The sequence below is a fragment of the Coenobita brevimanus genome, chromosome 73 (genome assembly GCF_032717465.1).
Source record: "Coenobita brevimanus isolate Jiangsu-jjx chromosome 73, ASM3271746v2, whole genome shotgun sequence".
Lineage (NCBI taxonomy): Eukaryota > Metazoa > Arthropoda > Malacostraca > Decapoda > Coenobitidae > Coenobita > Coenobita brevimanus.
In genome coordinates, this window is record NC_137026.1 from 34,340,283 (window position 1) to 34,353,307 (window position 13,025).

Genomic DNA, 13,025 nt, shown 5'->3' on the forward strand with positions numbered 1-13,025 from the left:
TCCTTGGTTGCGAACGTGCCTCTTCTTCAGCTTCTCAATTGCAAGCCCTTTCCCTCTTTACTCCTTAATTGCAAACGCATGTCTTCTGCAACACTCCATATCAAGTCCTTTCTCTTTTTCCTCCCTCATTGCAAACGCATTTCTTCTGCAACACTCCATGGCAAGTCCTTTCCTTCTTCCTTAATTGCAAACGTCCTTCTTTTTCAGCTTCTCAATTGCAAGCCCTTTCCTACTTCCTTTATTGCAAACGTACATCTTCTGCAACACTCCATGGCAAGTCCTTTCCTTCTTCACACCTTAATTGCAAACCTACATCTTCTGCAGCTTTCCTATAGCAAGTCCTTTACTTCTTCTCTCCATAATTGCAAACGCACATCAGCAGCTTCTCAATTGCAAGCACCTTCCTTCCCTCCTTAATTCCCCGCATACTTCTTCACCCACTCCTTCAAGTTCTGCACGCCCTGAACGACAGACAGACAGTACTGGTTCAGGAAATCATCTGAGAGGGTGGCGTCAGGGGGCAGAGACTCCACGGCCTTCAGCGCCTTGGCCCCATCAAAGCAGACGAAGCAGAAGCGAGTGCAGAGGTCCTGAGGCGGCCGTAGGAACGCGTGAGAGGACATGAGCTGTAGGAGGGAGATGGGGAGGTTATTGAGGAAGGCGTGAGAGGACATGTGCTGTAGGAAGATGGGGAGGTTATTGAGGAAGGCGTGAGACGACATGAGCTGTAGAAAGAAGGAGATGGGGAGGTTAGTGAGGATTTTTGGCCTGGAAGGAGATGGGGAGGTTAGTGAGGATTTGGGCCCGGGAGATAGACAGTGGGAGATTAAGGTAGTGGGAGGATTTTAGATTTTGGCGTGAGGACTTAAGATAGTGCATCTACACCCTCTTACACCCACCCACACCCACTACCACCCACCTAACTCAACACAGCCAAACCAAACCTAATCTAAACCCTTTTTTCCTTCCCTCCTACACCCTCCTACACCCCACCTACACCCTCCTACACCCACATACCGCCACATCGGCCTCCTCCAACATGGCCTTGGTCATGTGGTCTCCTGTGGTCCATCCTCTCGCCTTCAGACCAGCCCGGACCACCTCGAAATCAGGCATGTAGTAATAGCCAGCTTCACTCCTGGCGCCCTTCACCCCCACACTGCTGAGCTCCCTGTGGATAGATAGGTGGAGAGATAGATAGATACAGTAGATGGAGAGAGGGAGACAGACATAGAGAGACAGAAATAAATGGAGAGAGAAGACAGACACGGGAGAGAGACAGCGAGAGAGACTTCGATAAAAACAAAGGTGAAGAGAGAGAGACATATATATATATTTACCGGTGCGTGAAAAGATAGACAGACAAATACCAAGATAGCTGGAAGGGTAGATAGATAGATAGATAAAGAGGGGGGGAGGGAGAGGGACGAGATAGAGACAGGACCAGCGACAGGGATGGACGCACAAACACACACGCACACACACACACAGGTGGAAACAGACACATACCAGTACAGTAGACAGATAGATAGACAGAAAGACCAATAGATACATAGCTGGATAGAGTACAAATGCATTACATAGTACAACACTTAAGCACATTTAAGTACACTACAAGATATAGCACATTATTTCCACAGCAGTACCTTTTGTCCTTACCTGTAACAGTAATCCCCTATGGCATTAAGGATTTTAGAGCAGTTGTCCATGTATTGCTCCAGCTCTTGCCCGTTTTCTCTCAAGGCCTGCGATAGAGAAAATGGATGTTGTTGCTGAAGGAAATAGCATAATCAGTTATATGTCGATAAAATTGTGGCCTTGGGTTCCTTCTTTCTTGCATTAAAAATAATAGAGGGAGTTGATATCTTGTTACTCCTCTCACTTACCTACCTACCTGCCTACCTACATACATAACTGCCTACCTACTTATCTACCTACCTTCATACATACCTATCCATCCACACCCACGCATCTACCTACATAGTTACTTACCTACCTACCTACCTACATACCTGCCTACCTACCTATCCATCCACACCTACCCATTCTTTCTCCACCCATTTTCCCCACCCATCCACCCACATTCACACTCTCCTCACCCATCCTTCCACACCCAACCGCCTACCCAACCACCTACCCATTCTCTCTCCATCCACCCACCTACATCCACACTTTCTCCACCCACCCACCCACCTATCCACCCTTTCTCCACCCACCCACCCACATCCACAACACCCCACTCACCCACCCACCCACCTTGGCCACCCCGTACTGCATGGGGGTGGGGGCGCAGGAGTAGGTGTGTGACGCTGCATTCTTGACCGCGTTGAAGAGTGGGTGTAGAGTGGGCGGGAAGTGGGCGTACCCTAACCTCCACCCACCCGCGGACGCCCACTTAGAGAAGCCACTTGTGAGTATGGTGCCTTCTGGATAGTGCTGAGGGTGATAGATAGAAAATTGATAGACTGGTGGAGGAGGTAGTGCTGAAGAGAGGTGGATAGATAGATAGTGATAGATGGATAGATGGGTGATTGACGGATTGATAGATAGGTAGGTAGAGACTGATAGATAGATTGAGGATATATTCGACTGATAGACTGACTGATTGGGAGAGAGAAAGAGAGAGAGAGAGTACAATATAATCATGTACTAAATGTAATAATATGAACACCATAAAAAGATAAATGCAGGTTTAAGACACAGAAAAATTTGTAAGAGAGAAGTGTGTGTGTGTGTGTGTGTGCGTGTGTGCGTGTTAACCTCGCCCCGATCCAAGGGTAGGAAGACGTATGGATGATGTTGATGAAGAATTAGCATGTATGTATATATGTATGGACACTATGTATGTATGTGTTTGTATGTATGGACTCTGTGTATGTATGTGTGTGTGTAGGTGTATGTACGTAATTCAATACCTACCTTAGCCATACATTCATGACTCCTACTGAAAGTTAACCTGGCGTAAATCTCATCACTCAGTACAATAACATTACGCAGTCGACACACCTCACTGTAAAAGAAGATAGATAGACAGATAGATGGATGGATAGATATAGAGACAGATAGATGGATAGATAGATATAGAGACAGATAGATGGATAGATAGACAGGTAGATATAGAGACAGATAGATGTATGGATGAGATAGATAGAGAGAGATGTAGATAGATAGATAGATAAAACGTCATAGTATTGATCAGATTATCACATTATTTCTCTTGCTATTCTATTTCAGTCTTTATTTTATTTTATTTTATTGCTTACCTGAGTGCCTCTTTTTATTTATTGATTGATTTTTGCTTACCTGAGTGCCTGTTTATTTTTATTGATTGATTGATTTTTTCTTACCTGAGTGCCTGTTTATCTTCATTGATTGATTTATTGCTTACCTGAGTGCCTGTAATTCCTGGTCCTTATAGCAAGTGCCACCTGGAAGGGAAAGGTGAAGCCAGGGGTAAGGCCAGGTGTGTACAGGTTAATTACTTCATCAGTTCCATCGTACAGGTGTTTCTCTGCTTCGTGTGTTTTAACTAGATGATTTTTCGTCCTTTTGCAGCTTATTTTTCGGTCTCAGTGGTACGATAAGATAATACTACTACTCATCATTCTTTCCCGAGCACTTCTTCGTGACTAGCGCTATATTCTAGTCTCTCTCTTACACCTCAACTTTTAAGATGGGGAGATGGCAGTTTTACGCGGCTCAACCTTCTTTCCCGAGCACTTCTTCGTGACTAGCATCATATTCAAGTCTCTCTCTTATACATCAAGTTTTAAGACGTGAAGATAGCAGTTTTACAAGGCTTAACCTTCTTCCCCTAGCACTTCTTCGTGACTAGCACCATATTCAAGTCTCTTACACCTTTTCAAGATGGAGAGATGGTAATTTTAGTCCTAGTTAAGTTGAATGGAGTGTAGAGAAGTTATAAAGTTAAAGAGAGATATTAAGAGAATATTAAAGAGAAATATCTATCTATCTATCTATTGCCAGACGCCATAATCCCGTAAGGGGTGGCCATTTGACTTCGAATTATTTGCTTTACAGGGAGGGACACTAACCCTCCACCAACCCACTTGTTGACACGTAGGGAGCACGTATGGATTGGTTATATGGTTACCACCCAGCGTTGTTAATGGTTTCTTGGCTTACAGGAAACCATTTGGCTTGTCACTCAATGTAAAGCCACCTGTAAAGGAAAGAAGAGCAATAAGAAGTGACAGAAAAGATGGGAGATATAGGAAGAGAGGAAGACAGGCACAGAAAAAGAATGATAAAGGATAAGGAAGAAGTAGGCAGCACTACATCAAGTGAGTGGATGATGGTCGCCACCACCTAAAGAGATAATATTAAAGAGAGATATAAAAGAGATAATATTAAAGAGAAATATAAAAGATAATATTAAAGAGAGATATAAAAGAGGTAAAATTAGAGAGATATAAAAGAGATACGGAATTAAAGAGAGATAAAAGAGTTAGAATTAAAGAGAGATAAAAGAGATAAAATTAAAGAGAGATATAAAAGAGGTAAAATTAAAGAGATATAAAAGAGATAAAATTAGAGATAAAAGAGTTAGAATTAAAGAGACATAAAAGAGATAAAATTAAAGAGAGATATAAAAGAGATAGGAAGTTAAAGACATAAAAGAGATACAGAATTAAAGAGATAAAATTAAAGAGAGATATAAAAGAGGTAAAATTAAAGAGAGGTATAGAAGAGATATAAAATAAAAGACATAAAAGAGATATAGAATTAAAGAGAGATAAAATTAAAGAGAGATATGAGAGATAGAATTAAAGAGAGATATAAGATAGAATTAAAGAGAGATATGAGATGGAATTAAAGAGAGATAGAAGATACAAAAATTATCTCTAAAATTAATCCAGATACTTACTAGGATTTCCTGGATTAGTTAGGATTAGGAGTCTCCATTTTGAGTTAAATCCACCTTCCACGCCATTCCTCCCTCCATTTACTCCTCTTTCCTCCCCTTCCCTCCTCTTCCTCTGCTCCTCTTCCTCTTCCCTCTTCCTCGTCGCCTCTTCCTCCTCTTCCATCTTCCTCGTCGCCTCTTCCTCCTCCTCCTCCTCCTTCTCCTCCAGTGCCTTCGTCAGTTCCTGTGCCGTTAGTTTCCATCCATTGGCCTGTTCTGTGTGGATTATTTTCACTCTTTTTCCTGCCAGACGGGACTGCGGGGAATACGTGGTCCAGGCGGGGGCAGGGAGCAGCAGATCTGAGGGGTACGATAGGAGGTGAGTGAAGTTTATCATTTTCTTGCATATAAAAACAGTAAACGTGGAGTGGACTCGCCCAGTGTATGTGGTAACTCTTAATGCGGTCCATATGCTGATCCCCCTCCCCCCCTCAGTAATGTGGAATGGACTCGCCCAGCGCAGGTCGCTTCCCTCGGGCGAGTCCACATTTCCATGAGTACTTAACCTAACCAAACCTGACAGTCTGGCTAAACCTGAATCAACCTAACAAGACTCTAACTTAACTAAACATATAGCCTAACGAATTCCCTGTCAAATCAATCCAATCTAACCTAAACTAGCACTTTTAACCCCATCTAACCTAACCCAACATTTAACTTATTCTAACCTAGCCAAACCAATCCAACCTCACCTAACAAATTTAACCCCATCTAGCCCAAACTAGCATATTTAACCCCATCTAACCTAACCCAACATTTAACTTATTCTAACCTAGCCAAACCAATCCATCCTCACCTAACAAATCTAACCCCTTCTAACCTCACCTAGCCTATCTAACCATCCCAATCCAACCTAACCTAAACTAGCTTATTTAACCCCATCTAATCTAACCTCACCTAACAAATCTAACCCCTAACCTCACCCAGCCTATCTAACTATCCCTCTATCTGTTGCCAGACACCTTAATCCCTTTAGCTCCTTCTTCCTTACATTAAAAAAAAGGGGGGGTGGCCACAAACAAATCGCCTCCACGTCGCCCTGTCCCCCGCCATTTCACTGCCCTGCCCCCAGCTAACACCCCCCTCTCTCATATCCCTCACCTCCACTGAACGTTGCCATAATGAGATAAATAAGTTCCTTGCTGCCAGGCGCCACCACCAAGTTGTCAACACACAGACCCACGTTGTCGTACCGTGCGTGCAGCCTCACAAGCTCCTCGCGTAGCTCCGGGATGCCTGACATAAGAAAAAAGATTGATTGATTAATTGATTACGCGAAGAGAAAATGGCGGTGCAGCGTGAGCGAAAGGTGTGGTGAATTTGTGTGGTGGATGGTGGTGTAAATGGAGACGGTGCGGTGGATGGAATTAAGAGATTGACTAGGAGAGTATGTGTGTGAGTGAGCTCCGGGATGCCTGACGTAAGAAAAAAAGATTGAATGATTACGCGAAGAGAAAATGGCGGTGCAGCGTGAGAGAAAGGTGTGGTGGATGGTGGTGTAAATGGAGAGGGTGCGGTGGATGGAGATTGAGAGACTGACTAGGAGAGTGTGTGTGTGAGTGAGCTCCGGGATGCCTGACGTAAGAAAAAAGATTGATTGATTGATTGCGCGAAGAGAAAATGGCGGTGCAGCGTGAGAGAAAGGTGTGGTGAATTTGTGTGGTGGATGGTGGTGTAAATGGAGACGGTGCGGTGGCTGGAGATTGAGTGATTGACTAGGAGGGTTTATGTGTGTGTGGTTAGGTGGGGGAGAGATGGTTATGGTGTGGGTGTGGGTGGGTAGGTGTTGGGTTTGTGTGTGTGTGTGTGTGTGTGTGTGTGTGTGTGTGTGTGTGTGTGTGTGTGTGTGTGTGTGTGTGTGTGTGGGTTGGTGTTGGGTTTGTGTGTATGCGGGGGGGGGGTAGGTGTTTTGTGTGTGTGTGTGTGTGTGTGTGTGTGTGTGTGTGTGTGTGTGTGTGTGTGTGTGTGTGTGTGTACAGATAGACCAATAGAAATATAATTGTGCAGATATTTCTTTCTCTCTCTCTCTCTCTCTCTCTCTCTCTCTCTCTCTCTCTCTCTCTCTCTCTCTCTCAAACCTGCCAGAAAGATAAACCAAGAGGTACTTCTCCACACTCAAGATATAACAGTCCACTTAAGTACTTCAGGAATAAGACAAGGATAGGAGTTAGGGCTAGAGTGAGAGTGAGAGGAGGGAGGGGAAGTGGGGGAATATGGGGAAGGAGGGTGATGGGGTGAGAGATGGGGAAGGGAGGGAGTGGGGTATAGGTGAGGGGGAGGGAGGGGGGAACAGTGGTGGGGTGGGGGGGAGGGATGTGATAAGACTTACGTAGTGTCTGAGATAAGAGAAGAATTCGCCTTATCAGTTTCGTAGCAGTGACATCTATCTAAAGGCGCACGTGTATGATAGATAGATAGATAGATAGATAATTAGATAGATGAGGCGTAGATAAACAAGCGAACACACAAACAGCAACGTTATCATTCATACTATTCTTTCTCTCTCTCTCTCTCTCTCTCTCTCTCTCTCTCTCTCTCTCTCTCTCACTTTATTATTATTATTATTATTATTTTACTGCTGCTACTACTACTACCACTATAGTCTGTCTCAGGAAAAACGAATGTAGAATATCGTCTGTTTTACTCCAAAGTCACTGTCAAAGGCCGAAGGCATCTGATTTAACGACCTGTGGGAATACAAGCTGGCCAGGGACAACCCTGAGGGCAAGAGGCGCGCGCGCGCAAACACACACACACACACACACACACACACACACACACACACACACACACACACACACACACACAATCAATGAATGGGTATAAGTGACCCGCTATGCTCACAGGTCAATATGAACTGTGGTTCCTGTTTTTGGATGCAACTTTTTTTTTTTTTTTTTTTTGTTACAAAGCGCTAAAAATAAACGAAAAATATTGGACAAGTTATTCGTTGTATATTTAGATTTAATAGCATATTATTCCTTTTATTTTATTTTATTTTATTTTTTTTTGAGCTTGATTCGCCTGTCATCAAGAATTTGTAAGTTGCCATTTCAGGTCACAGCACCTGACTGACTCTCTCTCTAAACCTCTGCTTCCGTCCTTTCTTGTCTCCCTCCTCCCTCCCCCATCTACCCTCTCTCTCTCTCTCTCTCTCTCTCTCTCTCTCTCTCTCTCTCTCGTGTGTGTGTGTGTGTGTGTGTGTGTGTGTGTGTGTGTGTGTGCAATCATTATCATGACTAATGGTATGCTTTGTATTGGAAAGTAAAGATGAGGAGTAATATTGTGGAATCTATGGCGAATATTGTGGCAGAAGGGTGTAGACATGTATGAAGGTGAACGTTAATTGGCCCACAGGGAATTAATGACAGTTCCACATGCTGACGTCTCGAGGGGACTTCTTGTACTTGTTCTCAATAAATATATTCCAATGTTTTATTTATTTTATAATACTTATATCACAGTTAAGTTATACTTTGCATTGACATTATTATTCACTACTACAGAACCTTGAAAGAGAGAGAGAGAGAGAGAGAGAGAGAGGGGGGGGCTGGTCATTCCCAGGGGACAAGTGGTCACTCCTCACCTCTCTCTCTCTCTCTCTAGCATGCAGACCCACCCCCCCTGAACTCAAAACATCATCCTTCCTGCCTTCCTATCCATCCCCATCCCCTCTCTTCACCTAGCTTTTTGCCCACATACACAACATTTGCACACACACACACACACACACACACACACACACACACACACACACACACACACACACGTTTTTTTAAATAACTGACGACCTACCAAAAAATCTATCATTCTATCAGAATATATATATATATATATATATATATATATATATATATATATATATATTTATATATATATATATATATGTATATATATATGTATATATATATGTATATATATATATATATATATATATAATATGTATATATATATATATATATATATATATATACACACACACAACTTAGAACTATAAAACTTATATGTAAACTTCAGGAAACTGGCAAATGAGGACCTCCCCTTAGAAAATTCCTTGGTGCGCCCCTGCTGGACACTGATAGATAAACAGAGGCTTCACATTGTTTTATTACTTAAGCGTCGTGTGTGTGTGTGTGTGTGTGTGTGTGTGTGTGTGTGTGTGTGTGTGTGTTTTTCATAGTGACGGGATGGGGGCAGGGGGATTCCACCAGTGAAGAAGGTTTAGATGAGGGAGACATGAATATCGAGTGATAGAGGGAGAGAGATTGTATTTTCAATGTAAATTTTAGAATATAATGAATATTTATAAAGGAAATATTACTGTTGATCCTTCGATCAGTAATATTATTGTAAATCAGTTTATGTTTTTTCATAAAGAATAGTAATAAAACAATAAAATAAAATAAAATAATTTTTCTTCATCTTTCATGGCTTCCCAACCCCTCCCCACATTCCGACCCGGGCCACTCTCATCCTCCATCCCTCCTCATATGGACCGATATCAGGACACTGACAGATAAATAGAGGCTACACATTGTTTTATTATTTAAGCGTCGTGTGTGTGTGTGTGTGTGTGTGTGTGTGTGTGTGTGTGTGTGTGTGTGTGTGTGTGTGTGTGTGTGTGTGTGTGTGTGTGTGTGTGTGTGTGTGTGTGTAGAGGAAAGAAAACGGAAGAGGGAAGGAGGAAGGTTAAGAATCCCGAGGGGACCTCTTAATCCTTCACACGGTCACTCGTGTTCCGATTTTGGCAAAGGCTTTGTAAAATTCTCTCATTCATGTTTCCTGAGAAAGGGTATACCACCACCATTGCTCATACTACTACTACTACTATTATTATTATTATTATTATTATTATTATTACTACTACTACTACTACAACTACAACCACTACTACAACAACCACTCCTACCACCACTACTACTACTACACCCACCACCACTACTATCACTACTACTATCACTACTACTATTACTCACCCGTCATGGGCAGGTATGCATGTGTGTGTGCGTACTCCTTCAGCGCCTTCGTCATGCACTCAGGTATCGGGAAGGGCGACTGACCGAACCCGAAGTGGTACACCTGTCTGCCCTCCTTAATTAACGCCTTTACCTGGTGGGGAAAAATAATAATAATAATAATAATAATCTCTATATATAATAATAATAATAATAATGGTAATAAGAGTAATAATAATGATGATAATGATAATAGCGGTGGTAGTAATGATGTTAGTAGTAGTAGTAGTAGCAGTAATGGAAGCAATAATAATACCGGTAATAATAATAATAATAATAATAATAATGACGATAGAGATAGAAATAAAAATAACATAGTAGTACTAGTAATCCTCCTTCTCCTCCTTCTCTTCCTCTTCCTCCTCCTCCTCCTATTCCTGCTTCTCCTCCTCCTCCTCTTCCTCCTCCTCCTCCTCCTCCTCATCATCATCATCATCATCATCATCATCACCACCACCACCACCACCGTATAACGACACAAACAAACTCGACTAACATATTCTATCATCTCTAAGCTTCAAGTAAGATTCTAGGCCAGTCCTCTTAACTGTCTTTCTATGTGGCTTCCTCTTCCTCTAACCGGATTTTGTGCGTAAGACAGCTAAGAGGAAGGAAGAGGAAGTGAAGGAGAGAGTATGTTTGTGTGGGAAAGAGAAGAGGAGGGTGAGGAAGAGTGCGCTGGTGAGAGAGAGAGAGGTGGAAGGAGAGTGCGTTGGTGACTGAAGGAAGTAGGAAGAAAAGAGAAGAGGAGGAAGGAAGGAGTATATTGTAGAGAGAGAGAGAGAGAGGGAGGGGGAAGAGGAAGGGGAGTGCATTGGTGAGTAAAAGAAGAGGAAGAAAAAAAGAAGAGGAAGGAGGGAGTATATTGGAGAGAGAGAGAGAACATCAGTGCGAGAACCAAGTGGAAGAAAAGAGTATTTATTTGTTTATTGTCTTACCTTTTCGTTGAAGATGAGGTTGGCGGAGGCTGCAGAATTAGCTAAGTCTGCCCTCACAAGGCCTTCATACGCTACGTTTTCCTTCATGGTGCCTGGGTGAAAGAAAACGTTAAATTATTTTTTTTTAATGCGAAGAAGAAGGAACCCAAGGCCGAGGCCGCAATTGGTGTTCCTTCCAAGAGAAAAGCAAAGTACAAGAGAGAGCCAAATTCAAGATCCGATCATTTCGAGATGCCTGGACACACTGCGTTTGAAAGACTGGAGATCATAGGAAGCAGGAAATACAGACAGAGGGAGACAGTTCCAGAGTTGACCTGCTATAATTTTTGAGGTAAAAAAGGTAAATAGTACTAGCAACATAAGCCCGACTCACGATAATTAAATACCGATAAATAACGAAAACTAGCAACATAAGCCGATCTCCTAGCGCTAAGGTTGGGTTGTTTTACAGAAGTGGATGGGTTGTTTAGTTAGTCAGTTTTAAGGTAATTTTCCTGCTCAAATCCCTCCCATTACGCTCTTAGCCAATGGGAGGCGCTAGTCACTCCAGAGCTCTGCCTACTGTCCTACCTAACCAGTGGGATGCGCCGATACCCGTGACGTCACATTCGCTTGCACCGCCCACTCTGATTAGCCAATAGGAGGTACCCTATGACCTCTAAGCTTCACCATCAGGATGACTTTACAAGTTCACACACACACACACACAGCCCAGATTTTCGTCCTTTTGCAGCTTATTTCATGTAGCTCAGTGGCAGAAAAAGACAATTCTACACATCCATGCCCTTTCCATAGCACTTCTTCGTGACTAGCAGCATATTCTAGCATTAATCTATTTAGCATTCAAGACAGCAGCTCCACGTGCCGGTAATATCAGTGCCACCACGTGAAGGCGTCCCCAGCCCTAGTATCTGTATCACCTTAGTTTATTTTCTTATCGTGGTACCTTGAGCGTGTACCATCTATAACTCTTATCAGCTTAGCCTTTACGGGTCTGTGGTGATGTGACTGATAAGCAGAATGTTTGGGGTTATGTAAGGGTGATAGTTTGTGGGGTTAGTTATGCAAGAGTGACAGTGCATGTTATAACCCCTAGTCATTGCTTTGGTGGGTAGGAATCACACACACACACACACACACACACACACACACACACACACACACACACACACACAGATAGTAACATTGGAAATGAAAGCTATCTAAATATGTTTGCTGATCATGCAAAAATACAAAGGAGAATTACTAACACAGACTCTTGTAAAGAGCTACAAGAAGAATTAAACAAACTTCATGGAGTAATACATGGCAAATGGAATTCAGTGTGGACAAGTGTCATGTAATTAAGTTTGGTAAAAGTGGGAAAAGACCTGATTGGGATAAATTAGGAAATAAAACCCTGCACATATCAGAAAGAGAGAAGGACCTAGGTGTGATTATCAATAACAGACTATCTCCGGCTGACCACATCAGTGAGAAGGTACGGAACATGTATACACTGCTTGCAAATATGAGAACAGCATTCACATACATAAATGAAGACATGCTGAGGAAAATAACATCATTCATCAGACCAACCCTGGAGTATACATTAGCATCTCAAAAAACACATAGATAAGACTGAAAAAGTTCAAGTCACGAAGAAGTACTGTGTAGAAAGGATGTAGAACCAATGAATTAACACCTGAATATGATGCTAGTCACGAAGAAGTGCTATGAAAAACGGATGTAGGGCCGTAGTAGTCATTCTCCTTCACTGACCGGCAGGAAATAAGCTGCAAAAGGACGAAAATCTGGGCCAAGTTTAAGTCAAAAGAGTATAGTTGTTAAGAAGCGAATGATGGATGTGTTGGTAGTAATAGTAGGTAATTATAAAGAAGCGTTTTAAGTAGTTTTTACGCACATGCATATATATACGTACATACATACACGCATATACATACATACATACATACATACATATATATACATACATACGTCCTGCAGATGCACATACATACACATATACAGGGTGTAACGCGACGTATGACAAAAACTTACGCCAATGATCTACCATGTAATTTTGAGTATATTTTGTTCTATAAACATATGCTCTCTGCGACCCCAGTTCAGTACCCAGCATTCGGCTGTTTTGTGTAAAAGCTT

General features: G+C 42.3%; 1 protein-coding gene across 1 annotated transcript in view; it reads right to left on the reverse strand.

Annotated features, from left to right (window-relative positions):
- Positions 1 to 348: 348 nt before the first annotated feature.
- The window catches only part of LOC145407438 (aspartate aminotransferase-like), a 16,767-nt gene continuing 4,090 nt past the window's right edge, over positions 349 to 13,025 (reverse strand). Inside the window, exons 2-11 of the mRNA XM_080278365.1 lie at positions 10,881 to 10,972; positions 9,904 to 10,036; positions 6,029 to 6,163; positions 4,889 to 5,227; positions 3,389 to 3,428; positions 2,920 to 3,010; positions 2,257 to 2,436; positions 1,660 to 1,745; positions 1,018 to 1,171; positions 349 to 626 (exon numbers count right to left, since the gene is read on the reverse strand). Of these exons, the coding sequence (XP_080134491.1) occupies positions 414 to 626; positions 1,018 to 1,171; positions 1,660 to 1,745; positions 2,257 to 2,436; positions 2,920 to 3,010; positions 3,389 to 3,428; positions 4,889 to 5,227; positions 6,029 to 6,163; positions 9,904 to 10,036; positions 10,881 to 10,967 (1,458 nt within the window). The 5' untranslated portion in view covers positions 10,968 to 10,972 and the 3' untranslated portion in view covers positions 349 to 413. The remainder of the gene's footprint in view (positions 627 to 1,017; positions 1,172 to 1,659; positions 1,746 to 2,256; positions 2,437 to 2,919; positions 3,011 to 3,388; positions 3,429 to 4,888; positions 5,228 to 6,028; positions 6,164 to 9,903; positions 10,037 to 10,880; positions 10,973 to 13,025) is intronic.